The 20,584-nt window shown below is 40.2% G+C and overlaps 1 protein-coding gene across 2 annotated transcripts; it reads left to right on the forward strand.

Moving 5' to 3' along the window:
- The first annotated feature begins 1,588 nt into the window (after nt 1-1,588).
- On the forward strand, nt 1,589-20,221 carry RXYLT1 (ribitol xylosyltransferase 1). 2 transcript variants are annotated; one of them, XM_079775455.1, is made up of 7 exons: nt 1,589-1,910; nt 2,801-2,956; nt 9,045-9,147; nt 9,844-9,939; nt 13,775-14,089; nt 16,266-16,436; nt 19,800-20,221. In XM_079775455.1, the coding sequence occupies exons 1-7, from the start codon at nt 1,742-1,744 to the stop codon at nt 20,215-20,217; spliced, it is 1,428 nt and encodes a 475-aa protein (XP_079631581.1). In that variant the 5' UTR covers nt 1,589-1,741; the 3' UTR covers nt 20,218-20,221. The 2 variants fall into 2 exon arrangements, with proteins under 2 accessions (XP_079631581.1, XP_079631582.1); XM_079775456.1 differs by lacking the exon at nt 9,844-9,939.
- Nucleotides 20,222-20,584: the final 363 nt, after the last annotated feature.

The following is a 20,584-nucleotide window of genomic DNA, read 5'->3' on the forward strand; positions in this document are numbered from 1 at the left end:
TTGAGGTCTCTCTCCTCTCCCTCTCCTCCTTCTCTCTGAAATCAATAAAAATATGTATTTTAAAAAAACATTACAATTTGCTTACTATTTCCCAATGTCAATAAATTTCTGTAGTTTCTTTACTTATTTTTGTCACCATACTTACATAGAAAAGAAAAATGTATCTTATTGGAATGATTTTTATTAAATTTAATAGAGCTATAGTTAATGACTTATTGGTTGTTAGATGGCCAACCCCTACTGAAAGTAGCTAACAAAGAGTTTGAAACAAAGGTTCCTAACCAAGCTATGAAAAATCTTTCAAAGTGGTTAACACATTTCTTGAGTATTACTGAAACCTTGATAAATTTAGGAAAGAATTTTGGCCAGGTATCCCAAGAAATTTGTACTTGTGAACTTCTAGTAAATGTGTACTGTTTTCAGGCAACAAGCTGAAGGCATCAGAGCTTATCAATAACAGACCCTAATGATTGATAGTTCTTTTTTTTTTTTTTTGTAGACAGGGAAGAAAATTTCACCAAATATGTAATATCTGGTTATCAGTATCTGATATTGTTAAGCAAACAAACAACAAAACTCAGCATGAGATGAGGAACAAGGACCCAGCTACTATAAAATGTCAAGAACACAGAACTAAGAACAGATGCAGCACAGTCACTAACAAAGTACACAGTTTGGGTCAAGTCACCTCACCTCTCTGAACTTACATTTCCTTCCAGTCATAAAATTTTCCTTATCAACTTATCTATGTCACTTTGGAAAAGTAAATTTTCATTAATGGAGGGGATGGAAACTTTATCCAAAAAAATTAAGGACTTTGCATCAGGGCAGAGAGTTGAATCAGTCAGGGCACAGCAACTGAAGGCTCTGATGGCCTATGCCACACCTGTCCCACTTGCTCCCTGGCTACCAAGACTGCCTTCAAGTTGAACAGTACTGGACAAAATTGGCAAAAAAAAATTGTAGCCCAGCTTCACAAGGCTTGACATAGACAGTTTATTGGCAACATTCAATTTGACCACCTCTGTTTGACAAAAGACTGCACACCTATGTGCTTTCAAGTCACATCACAGAAATAAAAGTTGACTTTTAAAAATATCTTTATATATGGTAAGATATATATCATAAAGTTCGCCATTCTAACCATTTCTTAGTGGCATTAATCACATTCACAATGTTTGCCTCTATCACCATTTAATTTTTTTAATGAACATTTATATTCATTCATCTGTCACTGCTGCAGGCTCTATGTTAAATTCTGGGGATTACATGTTCAAAATTGACATGATTTGTGCCTTCCTGTAGCCTTCAAGGACCACAGTGGGTGCTGTCTTTATGTCCAGGGGAAGGTGAGCAGGGTTGTAAGGCACAGTGGATGCACTTGTCAAGTGAGGGAATGGGCGGATCTTCCAAAGCCCAATTCGGGAATCAGAGTTGGCGGGTCTTAGGGCCCCGAAGGGGCGGGGCCTGTAAGAGGGCGGGGCGGAAAGCTATAGGCGGGGCTTGGGAGATGTGGAGGCGGGGCTGAGGGCGGGGCCTGGGCCTGGGCCGGGCTCGGACGCGGGCGGGAGGGAGGGGCTGTGGGCGGGGCCTGGGCGGGGCGTCAGGGCCGCGGGCCGCAGGTGCTGGTGGTTCTGGGCCTGGGCCTGCACCGAAGGCCCCTCGGGCCGCGGCCCTGAGTGGCGGCATCTCCCCGGCCCCGGTCCTGGGCGGCGGTGGCCTGGCAGGAAGCCTACGTGGGATGCGGCTGACGCGGAAGCGGCTGTGCTCGTTTCTCATCGCCTTGTACTGCCTCTTCTCTCTCTACGCCGCCTACCACGTCTTTTTCGGGCGCCGCCGCCGGGCCCCGGCCGCGTCTTTGCGGGGCCTCCGGAAGGGGGCGGCCCCAGCGCGGGAGGGGCGCGGCCGAGGTAGGACCCGGAGCAGAGGCCTCTGTCCCGGCTGCGCGCCCCGACGCGGGGTGACGGGGCGGTGGGGGCCGGGCGGAGCCACGCGGCGAGGCCGGGATCCCGCTCCGGGTCCAGGACTGCCCGGGGCCCGCCTGCGCTTTTCCTCCAGCTCTTCGCCGGCTCTGGGCGCGGGTGGAGGGTGCACTCAGACCTCAGTCCCGCCGGAGTCCCACACGCTGTCCCCCATTGCCACCCTCAGAGCCGACCGACCCGCACACCTTTAAAACTTGTCCTCAATAGCCAAGACGCTGTCACAGTGTGCCCCCGATTCTCGGGAATGCCGCTGGGCTCAATGCATCTATTTCCTTATCGAAACCAGGAGCCTTCTCTAACCATGCGGTGATTTCCGAAGGCCAGGGCGCTTTACCTCCAAATCCTGGTCCCCTGGCCTGTAGGTTGACCTGTGCCAGGATCAGACAGACAGGCATCTCTCCTCTTTTTTTCGGAATTTTGCACAGGAGTATGTAAAAGTGTGTTGGACCCTTTATTGGAAGTCAAGTTTTTATGTATAGGCTACGTATATACCATCAAGAGTTGCGAAAGTTACAACTTGTAACTTGATACATAGTGCCCACTTATTTTAGAAGGTTTTTGTTTGGGAGTGATTATCTTGTGTTTTGGGTTAAATTTTATCTCTAAGATCTTTCATAATAAAGGATTGATAGAAATTAGATTCTAATTTCCTTTTTGTAATGTGTATGTTTAACCAGTTCAAATTTAGTTCACCTCTTTGAAAAGCTGAAGTTAGGATGAAATTAGAACTTTCTAACATCTAATTTGAATGGCTTGAATTTAGCTACAACTCCAGCTCTACCTTACTAACAAACACTGCTACTGTTTTTAAAACACAGAACCATCTACTTTGGGAAGTGAAGAATGGAATCCTTGGGAAGGAGATGAAAAAAATGAGCAACAACACAGATTTAAAACTAGTCTCCAAATATTAAATAAATCCATGAAAGGGAAAACAGACTTCCGAGTACAAATCTGGGGCAAAGCTGCCATTGGTAAGTTAATGTGTAAGAAGTATCAGAAAATGTACCTTATTAATATTCAATTCATTTTAATACATTTATAGTTTATTTCTTCATTTGTTAAAGGTATCATGATGCATTTTTTCAGGGATTTTTTCAGTATTTTATTTCTCCTTTCTGTTAGGCAATATCTGTGTAAATACATGCACTCATTCTGTTGTTGATCTTCAGTTGAGCACAGGTTGATTTGTAGATACAAAGAATGGGTCACGTAGGCATTAGTTTAGTTAAATGCCTGTTTCAACTGAATTTTTATGAATTTATGTTTATCGATACTTGATACACAAGTACAAGTTGTGGCCACTGCCCTTGATGGCCAAACAAGTTTGGGAAACATTGAAATAAACAAAGTTAAACCAGGTTCTTTTTTTATTTCTCAGAGCCTTTCATAGGCCAATATGCATTGTCAATGTCCAAGAAAGGGATAGAGTATGCAGCTGATTAACCTTGATTGCCCACAAAAAACATTTTCCTCTGAGTACCATGAGAGCCTAGCATTCCAAGTTGTATATTATGCTCAATTAGAGAATGGACCCCTCAGTTCTTAGAAGAGTCAGAAAGAATTTCGTGATTTAGAAGGGGCTTTATTTGGCCTTTAAACATGAGTTGGATTTATATGTACAGTAAGGGATATGGATAGAAAGTGCCAGATGAGAGGAAAGTAAACAGAGGACAAAGCCTGCCCCATGTAGTTTCATAAATTCATTCACACTTGCATGCAAATATACATGCAAGATTACTACTGATCTTTAAATTTCAGGTACCCAGAACCAGGCCTCCAATCATCAAATTCTAACAACTTTTTTTTTTCTTTATAAAATCTCTAATATTAATTTTTTCTCTTAAATTACCATTTTCTCATTCTAGTTTTTAGTTAAATCTACATCTTAACAAGTTTTCATATTTCCCGACTTTTCATTTTTAATCTAATAAGCACAAAGTAGCAGATGTGTTTTATCAGATTTTACTTTCATCAACCTATTCCCCAGGCACAGTAATAGCATACCAGTTAGAGATATTCCCATTTAAAAAGGGAGGAAATGGTAGTAATATTGAGTCACTGGTCCAAACAATTTTGAAATTCAACCAGGAAAACTCCATTAGTTTCAAGGCCTGGGAATCATCTGTGGCTCAAGCTTTGCTTCTGGCCTTTCAGCTCTGGCTTTGAAGTCATTCTTTCTTTTTCATGAAGGTTAGCAAGTGTTTTCAGATCAGTAGTTTTACAGTCTGTTTCTTGAAGATAGGATTTTGGAAGTCCAGCCGCCTCCTTTCATTTCAACTTCTCTGAGTCTCTTTTAGTCCAAGCTGCCAGTGTTTCTGCTGATATAACATTTTCAAGAACCTTGTGGGTCTCCTGTGTATGTCATGAGGACTTGCTGCATTAGAAAAGAGCTCCTCCACAGGTTTTTTCCTGGACAGCCCCATCTCCATTTCTGGCTTCTGCTAAGATTACTGAAGGAGATCCATAAATTATGCATCTACCATATTTTCTGGCATATAAGACGACTGGGCATATAAGATGACCCCCAACTTTTCCAGTTAAAATACAGAGTTTGGGATATACTCACCGTATAAGACTACCCCTCTTCCAACGCACACCAAATAAAAATTTAAAAACCATCAGATTTTATTTCAATATGGTAATTTTAATTCAAATGCTTATGACATGCAGGTACTTAGCAGGAAAACTGTCAATTATAAACATAAGGCTGTTTGTCATCAAACATGTAAACATAAAACAGTGCAAGTGGATTAAACTTTTCCTAATTCACTCTAAAGCTAAAAGGAAGGATAAGACAATAAACCCATGGGAGCTGCCATGCTGTTTGTTTTCTAAGCTGTCAACCAAACTGGAACTGATGATGATAGGAGGAAGATAAAAAACAATAGAGAGAGAGCAAGTGCCGGGCAAGTCCCTGGCGAGTTAGTAATGCCCATCATAACTGCAAGCTATGGTATTTTTACAGGTTTTGCTGGCATGACAGTTTCCTTTTAAAAGCCTTCAAAATCCTCCTGTTTGTCATCTGATATCATAAGTACATCAATGACCTCTTGTGATACATTTGTAAGGCAGTCATCGTATGGATCGAATTCCGTATCAGACAGTGTGGTCTCAGCTTCGGCTTCCTCTTCATCTTGCCACAAGTAGTCGTCCTCCATACCATCTAATGAATTTGATATGCCACACTTCTTGAAAGACTGGATTACTGTTTCTGCATCAATATCATTCCAGGCTTTTATGACAAACTTGCACAAAACATCCAACTGTGGAGCACGCATGTTTCTCCCTTTTGTGAATGACTTTTGGCCGCTAACCATCCATTCATTCCACTGTTCTTGAATGCGATCTTTAAATGTGTTTTTCTGGGCACAGTGCCGCTCTATCTCTTTTTTCCATACCCCGGGCATCCCGGACCCCTGCAGCTTGCTCCGCCCTTCACTTACACCTTCCCGGTGAGGCGCCCCCTCACTTTGTCATCGGAACCTCGTTAGTCACTTCTTTCCACGAATCCTGTTGAGTGGATTTTCTTCTACTGTACTTGTACAGCGCTGCCCTTGCTGCTTTCATACGGTTGCCGCATACAGTGCGGGGGGGGGGGGGGGGGGGGCTCAAAAATGGCCGCGGCCGTGGCCGCATCCCCACCATATGCGGCAAGCACCCGGCCGCACTCCATTCATTTCAATGGAGCCGGATGGAGACCGTATGCGGCACAAAAAGGAGCCGACCAGAGACACTTGCAGTCTCCGTCCAGCTCCATTGAAATGAATGGAGTGCGGCCGTTTTTGAGCTCCCCCCACCGTATGTGGCAACCGCAGATTCTCCAGTCTGGCTCGGAATTTTCAGCACCCGCCCTATAAGACGACACCCGGCGTATAAGACGACCCCCGACTTTTGAGAAGATTTTCCTGGGTTAAAAAGTCGTCTTGTACGCCAGAAAATACGGTAATATCTTCAAAGAGCCCTCTATGTGACTAAATAGGATGATCTTTTATATTCTGAGGCTCTAGCCTAAAGATATCAAGTCATATCCTTGGCCTTCTCTCAAGAGCATTCTTTTCCGACAGTGAATCTCCTAAATTTTCACCTCTTTTGCAATCTGCGTAGGCTGAGAATTTCCTAAATCATCAAGTCCTGGTTCATTTTTACTTAACAGTTTTTCCCTCAATCTCTCTTTCCTCATGTTTTACTATAATCAATAAGAACAAACCAGGCCACAGCATCAACATTTTGCTTAGAAATCTCTTCAGCTAAATATCCAAATTTATTGTTTACAAGTTCTGCTTTCCACATAACTGCAGGACACAACTCAGCTAAGCTTCCTGCTGCTATACGTAATGTTCCACTCAACAAAGGGATACGTTCTGAGAAATGCCATTAAGTTATTTCATCCTTGTGTAAACATCATAGAGTATACTTACACAAACCTAGATGGTATATCCTACTACTGTAAATACATGTGCTATACTTTTCTATGACTAGCAGCACAGTAAGTTTATTTACACCAGCATCACCACAAATTTGTGAGTAATACATTGTACTATGACTTGATGACATTGCTAGGCATAGGAATTTTTTAGCTCCATTATAATCTTACTAGTGTCCTGGTGCACTAATTCGTGCATGGGTGGGGTCCCTCAGCCTGGATGGCTATCTGGGCCAATCGGGGCCGTCTCACCCAGTCCCAATCTGGGCCTATTGGGGCCAGCCGGCCAGGGAGAAGGACCATGGGAGATTGGCCGGCCACAGGAAGTTGGCTGTGGGAGCGCACTGACCACCAAGGGGCAGCTCCTGTGTTGAGCATCTGCCCCCTGGTGGTCAGTGCGCGTCATAGCGACCGGTCAAACAGTTGTTCAGTCTTTCGGTTGCTTAGGCTTTTACTAGGTATACCGGTTAATAAGGCGGATTTTTTTAATAGATGGAGTCACACATATGTTGATATATATGCAATTTGATATGTATGCTATTTTGTTGTATTGACAGCAAGCTTCAAAACTTCATATGTCAAATTTGCTGAAGGTGTTAACATTATAGATATTTTTACACTTAAAAATGTCGAATTTCGTGCCAAAAAAAGTATTTGCGGGAAGTTATAATTCATTATTTTGAAGAAAAGTGCTGCTGAATACTTCGGGAAGCTTATGGTGAACATGCTCCATCTCAAGATACTTGTGAATGCTGGTTTAAATGCTTTAAAAATGATGATTTCTATGTAAAAGACAAAGAACATCCAGGTCAACCGAAAAAGTTTGAAGACCAACAATTACAAGCATTATTGGATGAAGATGCGTGTCAAACTCAAAAACAACTTGCAGAAAGATTAAACGTTGCTCAGCAAACAATTTCCAATCGTTTACAAGCAATGGGAAAGATTATAAAGGTAGGAAAATGGGTGCCACATCAACTGCACAAAAGACAAATGGAAAACCGAAAAGTCATCGGTAAAATGTTGCTTCAACAATATGAAAGAAAGGTTTTTTTGCATTGAATTGTGACTGGTGATGCAAAGTGGATTTATTTTGAGAATCCCAAACACACAAAATCATGGATTGATCCAGGTCAACCATCAACATCGACTGCAACGCCAAATCGCTTCGGAAAGAAGGCAATGCTCTGCGTTTGATGGGATCCGGAAGGTGTGGTGTATTATGAGCTTCTAAAACCAGGTGAAACCGTTAATACTGATAGCTACCGACAACAAATAATCAATTTGAACCACGCTTTGATCGTGAAACGACCAGAATGTTCCAGGAGACACAGCAAAGTAATTTTGCTTCATGATGACGCACCATCACACACTTCAAAACCAGTTAAAGACATGTTAAAAGATCTTGCTTGGCAAATATTAACCCACCCACTGTATTCACCAGACCTTGCTCCTTCATATTACCACTTGTTCTGATCAATGGCACATGCACTTTCTGAGCAGCACTTCAAAACATATGAAGAAGTGGAAAATTGGGTCTGTGAATGGTTTGCCTCAAAACAAGAAAAGTTCTATTGGGACGGTATCCACAAATTACCTGAAAGATGGGGAAATGTGTAGTTAGCGATGGACATTACTTTGAATAAAACACTTTTGATGTTTCTCTTGAAATTATGGTGTTTTCTTTGATTACAAAATCCGCATTATTAACCGGTACACCTAGTATATACACTGAGTGGCCAGATTATTATGATCTCTGAACGCATAATAATCTGGCCACTCAGTGTATATCCTATATAATAAAAGGCTAATATGCAAATTGCCCCCTTGACCAGGAGTTCAACCAGCAGGCAGGCCGGCCAACCGCCCATGTCCCCTCCCCCTGGCCAGCCTGGCCGGACCCCACCCATGCACAAATTCATGCACCAGGCCTCTAATCTCTAATACACACACACACACACACACACACACACACACACACACACACTGAGTACCCAGATTCTTAAAATTATGATAATTTTATCATATGAAAGAATGCTATACTCAGTGTATATATAGATGGGACCACCATCCAATATGCAGTCCATCGTTAACTGAAATGTTGTTATGTGGTGTATGACTATATAACAAATGGTCGTCTACTTTTCTCTAGGTTTTAATAGCATGTTACTCATTCCCTGAACCCTCACCAAGAGCGCTTTTAACGTACATATTCCTACCAACAGTCTGCTTATGATTTAGGTATCCCCTAAGATGATAGGTTTTTTTCCTACAGTGCTCCCAACTTTTTCTGAGTTCTCACTAGCAGAGTCAGTAACATCCATATTTCTGCCTACAATTTGTTCAAGGCAATTTAATCTAGGCTTTTTTTTAATCATACTCCTCAAAATTCTTTCAGCTTCTTTCTATTACCTAATTCCAAAGCCTTTGCCAGAATTTTAAATATTTGTTACATTATACTCCATTTACAGGTACTCATAATATATAACTACATAATCTCTAGTTTCCTATAGCTGCTATAACCTATTACCAAAAATCTATTTTCCTAATCAAATGATATAGAAGAGCAGAACTTTGCTTATTCCACATACCAGAGTAGATCAGACAGTAAATGGTTTTGTTTATGTAATTACTAGGTTTGTATCTCTGGGAGCATCTTTTTGAAGGCATACTTGATCCTACTGATGTGACCGCTCAATGGAGAGAAGGAAATTCAATTGTAGGAAGAACACATTACAGGTATTAATTTTACAACATTAACCTTTGCTGGTTTGCCATACAATGTTTTATGTAAATACTAGAAGAAAAATAAGAGGAAACTATATCATAGAAAATATTTCCATTTCAACTTGTTAAGAATAGAGAAATCTCACCCAGTCAGCTTGGCTCAGTGGTTGAGCATCGACCTATGAACTTTACTGCAAATACTAAAAATCTTTTTTTTACATTCAATAAAATCAGTGTATTATTAAGACATTTTTGAGGTTTTATTTTTATAAAAATTTTCATTATAACTAACTGCATATTTTCTAAAAATTTTTAATAGACAAGATTTAATTTAGAAAAATTATGATAATTTTATCATATGAAAGAATGCTATTTTCTATTAGATTTTGCTTTTTATTGAAATAAAAAATAATAACAATTATTTTAAAATGCTTATTTTCTGTAAAAATGATATTAGGGGGAAAATTTTAACCATAGATTCTGTTTTCTATTAGGATTCCATTTCTTAGAGAAATCAAGAGGAAAAATTATAATTAATCTCTTTCTAATTGAATCTTCAGTGCATTCTTTTTTTATTTTATATACACTTGAAAAGCAATTTCATTGCATGAATCTTTTCAAAGTAATCATTCTTGGAAAGTAAATAGATTTTTGGGTTTTTTTAAATATATATATATTTTTTAAATATATTTTATTGATTTTTTACAGAGAAGAAGGGAGAGGAATAGAGTCAGAAACATCGATGAGAAACATCGATCAGCTGCCTCCTGCATGCCCCCTACTGGGAATGTACCCACAACCAAGGTACATGCCCTTGACCGGAATCAAACCTTGGACCCTTCAGTCCTCAGGCCGACGCTCTATCCACTGAGCCAAACTGGTTAGGGCTAAAATATATTTTTATTGATTGCAAAGAGAAAGGGAGAGGGGAGAGAGCTAGAAACATCAATGATGAGAGAGAATCATTTTTTGGCTGCCTCCTGCACGCCTCCTACTGGGGATCAAGCCCGCAACCCGGACACATGCCTTTGTCTGGAATTGAACCCAGGACCCTTCAGTCCACAGGCCAACGCTCTATCCACTGAGCCAGACCAGCTAGGGCTGTAAACAGGTTTTTCATATCATTATTGGTAATGATTATTTTTCTTTTCATCTCCTGGCTTCTATTGATCTAATCCCATTCAAGAGTTTATTATAAATATAGTCCTAAATTTACAACAGCTAAGTTTGGGTGTTTGAAAGTAAATTAGTATTATGCATGTAAATCTAATATTTGGTATTTAAAAAAGTAAATGTGTTATCAGTATTAGTGTAATAGTTCTACCCATAATATACAGAATTTTCAGGAAAAGTCTTAAAAATTCTTAAAGAAGTTATCATATACTGTTACTATAATGATAGCAAAGGATCTGAGCAAACAGCATTAATTCCCAAAAGAAAATCTTCCCTTCTGAAATTTTTACCTGACATTTTATATTATGATCAAATAGCAATGCTATTTTCTCTTAGGATTTAAGAGAACCATGTATTCAAAGAAGTTCACTACTGTGGCAGATTTTTAAAAACAAGTTATTCAAATTTTAGGCTCATGAAAAGTAGTATACCTAATTTATTTATCCAGAATTAATAAACTTTTTTCTTATTAAATTTATTGATGTGACATTGGCTAATAAGATTATGTAGGTTTCAAGTACACATTTCTATAATACACGATCTGTATATTGCATTGTGTGCCCACCATCCGGAGTCAAATCATCTTCTATCACCATACATTTGACTCCCATTATTCTTTACTACGCCATTCCCTCTGGTAACCACCATATGTTGTCTGTGTCTGAGTTTTTATTTGTTTTTCTTGTTTGTTCATTTGTAGCTTTCAGTTTATATCCCACATATGAGTGAAATCATATGGTTTTTAAGTTTTTTGGTCTGGCTTATTTTGCTAAATTCATAAACTTTTATGGAATTGCAAGTTTTGAGTTGAATTGAGCTCCAGGGGTTATATCTTAAATGTTTCAACACATTCATCCTTATTTGACCAAAAGTGCATCTGAAGTAATGGGTCACCTTGAAGAAATAAATGGAAAGAGTTTCTAAGTACTATCAGGTTACTTGTAAATATGTGTAATATAGTTTGTTAAAATAAATCTTTTCGTTTACAAAGAGCTTATGTCATTTACTTTTAGCCTCACAACAATTCTGAGGCAGAAGTAGAAAGGATATCATTAGTGTTCCAGGGTTGATCAGGCTCATGAATGCTGATTCTTATCAGTTCATAGGCCCCACAAATGTAGTCCAGGATACCAGGAAACTCAGAATGGAACTAGAACTGCCAGTCCACATGCTTGTATTGATTTGACCAGCACATTCTTTCCATATAGGCAAGCTACAGTTGATACCCAATTAAATATGAAATAAAAATATGGGATTTAACAATGGGCAGTACTTCTGTTATTGAGGAGTTGGGGTATCCCATTCCCCACTGGATGCTGGAGGTGGAGTCCTTACGATATCTCAAGAAAAAGAATTTTCTGAGACTCGCACAGGAGGACGAGTGATTTTTATTTGCGTGGAATTGCATTCCTGGATTTCCAAAGACCCATTTTCCTTCGTCCAGTCATAGAAGTGCAGCTGGGGTTTCAGTAGAGCTAAAAGCAAAGCCGGTGTCCAGAGCTTCCATTCCATGTTGCAGCCGGGTCCACTTCAGCATCAGGCTACTTACAGTTCATGAGTCCATTGTATGTGAGGGTCCACAGGCCATGGGCCATGTGGGCGGATGGAGGAAGCAGGAGTGAAAGCCCCACAAGCCAGGATCAATCAAGAGCACAAGAGGAACCAAGAGAGAGAACCTCCTTCAGGGAATTAAGCACCCCAAACCTTCCCATGCTTGCAGTGGCCACGCCCCCTCTGGCCACTGACCTCTGTTCCCAGGTGTGACAGTAAGCATCTTTGCTAGTCCCCCAACTTTACTGGGCATGTGTCTATTCTTCCCTTTGCTGGACCCCTGGGAAGTGTAAAGTTGTAGCTTCATTCAGCTGCCAAAATGACATCCCTGTAATATTTGGCCTTCCCTTTGCTCTTTTCCCATTATTAATAACTAGACTAATTACAATGGTATCACTTCCAAACTCTATGTGTTCCAGAAGGAAATAAGTGACTCATTATTCACCAATGAACCAATAACATAGTCTGTCTCAGCACATGAATACATGAATACGTGTAGGGCACACTGAACTTCTGCGTCAGCCTCATGAAGCCCTGTCACCTCTGGGCAGTGGAGCCTTGTGATTGAGTTGTAAGTGCATAGACTTTACAGCCAAAATATCACAGTTCAAATTCCAGCTTTACCTATTATTAGCTATCTGACATTGGGCAGGTTTCTTCTCTCTGTGCCTGGATTTCTTTAAGTTTAAAATAAGGCAAATAGTAGTTTCTACTTCACCAGATTGTTTTGAAAATTAAATGCATTAAAAGATGTATAGTCGCCTCCGCCGGTTTGGCTCAGTGGAGAGAGTGTCAGCCTGTGAACTGAAGGACCCCAGGTTCGATTCCAATCAAGGGCACGTGCCCAGGTTGTGGGCTCAATCCCCAGTAGGGGGCGTGCAGGAGGCAGCCGATCAATGATTCTCTCTCATTTTTTCTGTCTCTCCTTCTCCCATCCTCTCTGAGATCAATAAAAAAATATATTTTAAAAAATAATCACTATAAAAGTCTTGTTGTTGCCGAAACCGGTTTGGCTCAGTGGATAGAGCGTCGGCCTGTGGACTGAAAGGTCCCAGGTTCGATTCCGGTCAAGGGCATGTACCTTGGTTGCGGGCACATCCCCAGTGGGGGGTGTGCAGGAGGCAGCTGATCGATGTTTCTCTCTCATCGATGTTTATAACTCTCTATCCCTCTTTCTTCCTCTCTGTAAAAAATCAATAAAATATATTTTTTTTAAAAAGTCTTGTTGTTAAAAATAATTAAATAGGTACTGCAACATCTCCTCCCTTTCAGTTCTACTTTTTCTGTGCTTCCATTACTGTCTACTATTTCTCCATCATGTACCTCCCCACAAATACCTTATTGATATATTCTTTATATTAATATATTCAAGTAGGTTACAAGCTAGCCTGGGATCCATTCTGTCTCTTGAAGGAACTTTGCCTATCTCTACTCATATCCATCATATGTTGATTTATGGTTTGAAATCTTCAGGCAACTTTAGTTTTAATTTCTAAGGAGGAATCTTATTTTTGCTCATCATGGCCTTTGCTTATCCCCAAAAGACTCCCTTCCAAATCCTGTAATTTCCATGTGCAGGCATTATCATAGTATATATAGAAATTTCTACTCATTTGATAAGACAAAAGCCAGATGCTAACTCGTTATCAATATTCAATTCTAATATTTTCAATAAGCATCTGTCACTTATTAAAAAAGTTGAACTCATTTCCAAAGATCATGATAGAATAAAATATGTCTGATCCTATTTTTTTAGAATTTCCAGATATTGCTACTGTAAGAAGGCAGTGAGCTCATTACTCATCACAGTGAGTGCAAGCTTTCATAGGAACATTCAACTTGTAGATTTTATATAAAATGATTTAAAATTTCTGGTTGTTCTCTTTTTCCTTTGTGTCTTGTTTTGTTGTTACAGCTTCATCACTGGTCCAGCTGTAGTCCCGGGGTACTTCTCCGTTGATGTGAATAATGTGGTACTCATTTTAAATGGAAGAGAAAAAGCAAAGGTCTTTTATGCCACCCAGTGGTTACTTTATGTACAAAATTTAGTACAAACTCAAAAACTCCAGCATGTTGCTGTTGTTTTGCTTGGAAATGAACATTGTAACAATGAATGGATCAACCAATTCCTCAAAAGAAATGGAGGCTTTGTGGAGCTGCTTTTCATCATATATGACAGCCCCTGGATTAATGACATGGATGTTTTTCAGTGGCCTTTAGGAGTAGCAACGTAAGTACAAAATGTTTCTAGACTTTAAGACCTGAATTTCAGAATCAAGGTGGTTGTGTTTTAGATTTGCAATAAATGTAGTTATTTTAAGATCATTGAGGCCAGGTACAATTTTTCCATGGGGAAAAAAATATGGTTTGGTCTCCTGCTTCAGCAACAGTAATGATGTTTTTAGAGTATTTTCACCTTTTATGAAGAAGGCAGGCGAATTACATTTTTGTGTTTCAAAATCACAAGGCATGGGATGAATTTTTAAGTTTATCAATAGTTCCTTAAAGAGAGGTTTAGCAGAGGATGGCAGAAAAACAGACCCCCTTAAAGCCATTATTGTAGAATCTCTATAATTAATAGTGTTTTAAAAAAACCAAACTACTTTTCTTTAAAGGCAATATTAAATCAGGAGCACACTGTACCCTTGGGCTGGAAGCATTATAATATGCTCAGATCTGCCACAAAGACTGGTTTAATTTGCACACGTTTCTATTAAAAAGAAAAATTAATTAATAACTAAGGTTTCTCAGTATGTCATATATAAACTCTTTAAAATGGAAAACTTGCCCAGCCTGTGTGGCTCAGTGGTTGAGCATCAATCCATGAGCCAGGAGGTCATGGTTCAATTACTGGTCAGGGCACATGCACAGGTTGTTGGGTTGATACCCAGTAGGGGGCGTGCAGGAGGCAGCCAATCAGTGATTCTCTCTCATCATTAATGTTTCTATCCCTCTCTCCCTCTCCCTTCTTCTCTCTGAAATCAATTTAAAAAAAAAAAAAAACACATGAAAACACTTATTTTGTATCTTTCTGTTAATAGAGGGTTTTTGGTTTTTTTTATTAAAAGTAAGTTGGCTTTAAGATGAGTTGCTACTGTACATAAACTTCCCAGTGGCAGGGATTTTTGTTTGTTTGTTTTTTTCCTCACTACTTTATCTGCAGAGCCTAAAACAGTGCCTGCACAAAATAGGCACTTAGTAAACCATTGCTGAAAAGGTAAATTATGAAAAAGTTCACTAACATGATGTCTGAATCAAATATTTATTATACGAGATGTGGCCTTAGACTGCTGCCTAGTTGGCTACACGAATATCACCAGAGAAGCACATTAATAAGGCAGAATCCTTAGCTTACCACTACAGTATTCTAATTCAATAGATTTGGGGTAGGATCAGACAAAAAGGTTATATTAAGTATAGCCAAGGGATAGATCTGAAAAATCTATCCCTTGAGTAGAGCCTATATTTATAAAATGTTTTGAAGCCCCGAAAAAAATTGCTTTTTCACAGTAATGCTAACTTACTAATACGGCATGGGATGGAATCTCTGTAATTCTGATAATGTTGAACTAGGCCAGTATCTCGGTTTTAAAGCAGTGGTTCTCAACCAGGGGCAGTTTTGCCCCCTACCCCCCACCCCAGGAGACATTTGGCAATGTCTGGAAATCTTTTGGGTTGTTACAGGGGAGGGAAGAGAGGTGATACTGACATGTGGTGAACAGAGAGAAGCCAGGGATGTACCCTACAATGTAGAAGACAGCTTCCGCGACAAATAAGTGTCTGGCCTCAAATGGCGGAAATGCTGAGGTTGAGAAACCTGTTGTAGACTGTTATATAAAGCTTTTGCTCGTACGTGAAGGTTGTATTTCAGGCACACAGTTTGATTTCTGTTACTTCCAAAAGGGCCAGTTGCAATAGGTCTCTCCTGTATGGCGCACAAGGTTTTTTTTTTGTTTTTTTGTTTTGTTTTGTTTTGTTTTTAATCTATCTAAAGCTTTCGAAATGGGAGCTCTTTGCTCTAGCAATATGTATTCTATCACCTGGCTAAAGCACTCATTAAATCATGATCATTATGAATATAAAAGGTTATTTATACTTCTAAGGTCTTGAGTTCAACCTGCCTTACAGCTACAGATGTGTAATAGAAGTTGAAAAATATAAAAAACAAAGCCCTTTGGTCCACAGTCTCTATTGCAATTTTGTAAAAGATGTCATTGTGAGAATCTTTTTTTTAAGTCAGTAGAGTTAAGGACTTTTCAAAAGTAAGCATGGAAAATAACAATGTGGGTTTAGAAAGGCATTCTAAATCTCTTCTTTCTATATCATCATGCTAAGATGTTGGATTATGGGAATTGTGCCAATTCTGTTGTCATATATTGTTAACTCATGTGTACTTGTTTTTATAGGTACAGGAATTTCCCTGTGGTGGAGGCAAGTTGGTCAATGCTGTATAATGAAAGGCCCTACTTATGTAATTTCCTAGGAACTATTTATGAAAATTCATCCAGACAAGCACTCATGAACATTTTGAAACAAGGTGGAATTGATAAGCTCTGTTGGGTCTCAGTAAGAGAACAGTAAGTTCTGTGTTTACTTGATTTATTCATGTTGTTCTCCCACCTGAGATTTGCTTTATGTGGCAGCACAGGTTTCCAAAGAGACCCAAAGAGACAGGGTTAACTCCACTTATATTTGTCTTTCCCTTGGAGATAGATTGGTAATTGAAGCTATGAAGAACTTGGGTTGTATACGTTTAAAACAGGGAGGATCTCCTATAGCTATAGTTCATCTTGAAGAAGAACACTAGTAACCGTCATATGCAATATCAATTGTTTGGGTTTCCTCAATGATATTTGTTAGGCAGACTTGACACACAGGGAATAGGGCATGTGCCAATAAGGTCTTAGGTCATCCCTGAGGTGTTCTGCAGACCAGCTCAGTGTTCCATTATTGGCCTGGAGCACTCCTCCCACCTCAGGAGCCTGACAGCACCCAAGGACAGGGGCTGCTTACTGTTCTTCAGGTCCCCAGATCTAACACAGGACCTTGCATAGAGTCAGCCAGGATAAAGGGGCAGTGGATGGATGGATGGATGCACACATTGATTTAATAGGGTTGACTTTCTTCCATTGTTTTACCTGGTAATTATGAAACAGGTGTTCATGGAGTGAAAGAAGAAATTTTGGAATTACTCATTTGGTTTTTAAAAGATCAATTGGGCCCTAGCTGGTTTGGCTCAGTGGATGGAGTGTCGGCCTGCAGACTGAAGGGTCCCAGGTTCGATTCTGGTCAAGGGCACATGCCTGGGTTGCAGGCTTGATCCCCATTAGGGGACGTGCAGGAGGCCGCCAATCAATGATTCTCTCTCATCATTGATGTTTCTCTCTCTCTTTCCCTCTCCCTTCCTCTCTGAAATCAATAAAAATATATTTTAAAAGAAAAAGATCAAATGGAGTTTTGCATGTATGAAGCAGAGTCACCAGAGAGTCACCAATGTCCTTCTAGAGCTAGAAATGCATTCACTGTAGCAGATACTCTCTTCTAGAAAGCATAACTCCTAATTCCATTATTTGTGTAACCATAATACATCCATTCAGTCAACAAGCATTTATCAAGGAACTGCTATGTGCCAAAAGCTGTTTTAGCCATGAGGGATACAGCAGTGAACAAAATAGTCACAGGTGCCCTCTTAGGACTTACATGCTTATTGGAGGACACAAACCAGTAAAATATATTATGGGTCAAAAGATGAGAAATGCCATGTTAAAAAAAAAAAAAAGTTGAGCAGAGAAGCCATGTAGAGAGGATGGGGAATCAGGAGTGGAGAATTTGCTGGTTTAGAGTGGCCAAAGAAAGCGCTAGCTAGAGGGTTACATTTAAGCTCAGCTATGAAGAAGGTACAGGATGAGCCTTGTGTCTGTTTGGGAAAAGAGTAGTTCAGGCTGAGGGAGGGCCTAAGGCGGAGCCATGCTTACCATGGTTGAGGAACAAGGGACTGTGTGCCTGGAATGGAATGAGTGAGGGTAGTGTAAAATGGCCAAGTTTATGGTGGGAATAAAATTATTCTTGTAATTCTTCTCATACCATTGGGCCAGGAGGTCAGGATGGTGTCCTCCTTGCTTCCCGTTGCTGCTTCCAGACGATTCTCCCCTTTACCTCCTTAAAACCTCCAATGTTGAATCTCATGCCAGCAGACAAAAGCATCCATTACTTTTACTCTTTGAAGTCATATTCTGACCTTTGGGTTTATCTCCTTAATTCTTTGAAGAGTTTAGTTCCTGGCACACTCTCTCTGACATTACTCCAGTCTCACTTTCGGTGACTCCCACATCTACATGGATGGTCCTTCCATCACCTTGGTCTTGCAGTTCTTTTACCTCCTCTCCTCCATGATCTGGTCTCCACGTGACCTCAGCTGTTCACTATCAAGGTCCTTTCCTAGACCTTATCCTACACATACTGCTGCTTCTCCATGATCTCAAGTTCCAGCATCTCTCTCCGTAACCACCATTTCCCGTCAGGCCAGCTCTTTCTCTCTAATAATCTCCTACAGTTTAGCTGGGACTTACAACCCATGGTTCCTACTCCCTTTTTGTTGTCCTTTGCTCACCTCCTACCTTTACTTTCTTCTTTACCCCACTTAAATGTCATAGTAAATTATGGTTAGATATTGACTATGATTATTCTGCACCAAACCTATACCCATGCAACCAAACAGTCTATTGTATTTTGGAGGAAGCTGCCAATCAATCTCACTTTTAATATATGCCCTTGACCCTCAAGTGTCCAACAATCATCCATTTCCCTTGTCTCTGTATTCTTCCACTCTCCAAGAGGAAGTTTCATAACTTGTTCTCTCTTCCAAACCACACATACCTTATGACCCCATTGCCCATTTTACTGAGAACATAGGAATAGTCAGGAGAGAACATCTAGCTTTTGAATTGGCCTCTCAACTTCTACCCTTGCCTCTGGGTAGTCTGTTCTTAATTCAACAGCCAGATTGATTCTGATACAACACAGGTCAGGTCAGTCACCCCTCTGATCCATACCTGCAAGACAGGATTCTCTGACCTCATCCTTTCCCCAGAGCCACTCTGCTTCAGCCACCCTGGCTTCCTTGTGTTCATTGAACATGCCACACACACGCTGTCTCGTGGCCTTTATACTTTCTTTGCACTCTGTTCTCCCCCAGATATTTGCATGTTTTGCTCCTTCGCCTCCAGCTCCGTGCTCAAGTACCCCTGTAATGAGACATGCCCCTGATCACCTATTTAAAATCGCAATACTGCCCCCTCAGAAATTCCTCCCTCACTCTGCTTCATTTTTCCTCACAGCATTTAACACCTAAGTAGTTTACTGACTTGACATGGTTGCTACCTGTCTCTATCACTAGATCTAGATTATAAGCTCCAAGGGGCAGGGATTAGGAGGGTGAGGTAGAGAGAGAAGACCGTGGCAGTCAGAAAATATTGGCTGAATTAACATTCATTCAGAAATTTTATGATGACCACTGGATTTTAAAAATGTGTAGCTGTAAACGTTTCAAATTCTTAAATATTTTCAAGAAATCTATTTGGGCAAGATTTTCTTAATCTGTTCTGCCTGTCATCTCTATAATAGTTTACCATTGCATATAACTGACATTAAAAGGTAAAACCACCCAGTTGGTGTGGCTCAGTGAACCTAGAGGTCACTGGTTCTATTCTAGATCAGGGCACATGCCCGGGTTGCGGGGTTCTTGTCCTCTCCAGGGGTATGAAGGAGGCAGCCTATCGATGTTTCTCTCTCATTGTTGTTTCTATCTCTCTATTCCTCTCCCTTCCTCTCTCTATAAAAATCAATAAAAACTTTTTTTTTAAGTAAAACCTTTCCCCCACTTCCCCACAAAAGATATGCTTAGTAAAGTGAAAACTACAGCTGTTTTTCTGATTTTCCAGGTGGCAGCCTCAGGAAACAAATGAAAGCCTTAAGAATTATCAAGAAGCTTTGCTTCAGAGCGACCTCACACTGTGCCCAGTAGGAGTAAACACGGAATGTTATAGAATATATGAGGCTTGCTCCTATGGCTCCGTTCCTGTGGTGGAAGATGTCATGACAGCTGGCAGCTGTGGAAATACATCTGTTTCCCAGAATGCTCCTCTGCAGTTACTCAAGTCCATGGGCGCTCCCTTTATCTTTATTAAGAACTGGAAGGAACTTCCTGCTGTTCTAGAAAAAGAGAAAACTATGACTTTACAAGAAAAAATTCAAAGAAGAAAAATGTTACTTCACTGGTATCAACACTTCAAAACAGAGCTCAAAACGAAATTTACTAATATTTTAGAAAGTTCATTTTTAAGGAACAATAAAGGTTAACTATTAATTATCTTTTTGAGCCAAGATCTGATTTTTTAAATGATTTCTAACGTGTGTGTGTGTGTGTGTGTGTGTGTGTGTGTGTGTGTGTGACTGTGTTTATAAATGTTCTTCAGGGTGCCCTTGTAGACCCTAGATTATGTCTGTCACACTTGACCAAGTGCTCCTTGCTGGGCCACTCCTGAAAATGACGCCGAAATGTTCTTCAGCTCGCTTTTTTAAAGATGAATGACTCAGTATTTATTAACTCTTCTCACCCATTAAACCCACTCTAGGGGAACAGCATTGTGAAGCGGAAACACTGGGCTTTGGAATCAGACAACCTGAGTTAAAACCTTGCCTCTGCACCTATCTGGGGACCTCGAGG

Source organism: Cnephaeus nilssonii (genome assembly GCF_951640355.1).
Source record: "Cnephaeus nilssonii genome assembly, chromosome: 6".
Classification (NCBI taxonomy): domain Eukaryota; kingdom Metazoa; phylum Chordata; class Mammalia; order Chiroptera; family Vespertilionidae; genus Cnephaeus; species Cnephaeus nilssonii.

What these genes read in the sequence shown, in the direction of transcription:
- RXYLT1 (XM_079775455.1), top strand. Translation starts at nt 1,742, where the DNA reads ATGCGGCTGACGCGGAAGCGGCTGTGCTCGTTTCTCATCGCCTTGTAC. An exon ending in GTAGGAAGAACACATTACAG is followed by an intron (nt 9,148 to 9,843) that starts GTATTAATTTTA and finishes GATTTTTTACAG; the next exon opens with AGAAGAAGGGAGAGGAATAG. An exon ending in TGGCCTTTAGGAGTAGCAAC is followed by an intron (nt 14,090 to 16,265) that starts GTAAGTACAAAA and finishes TTGTTTTTATAG; the next exon opens with GTACAGGAATTTCCCTGTGG.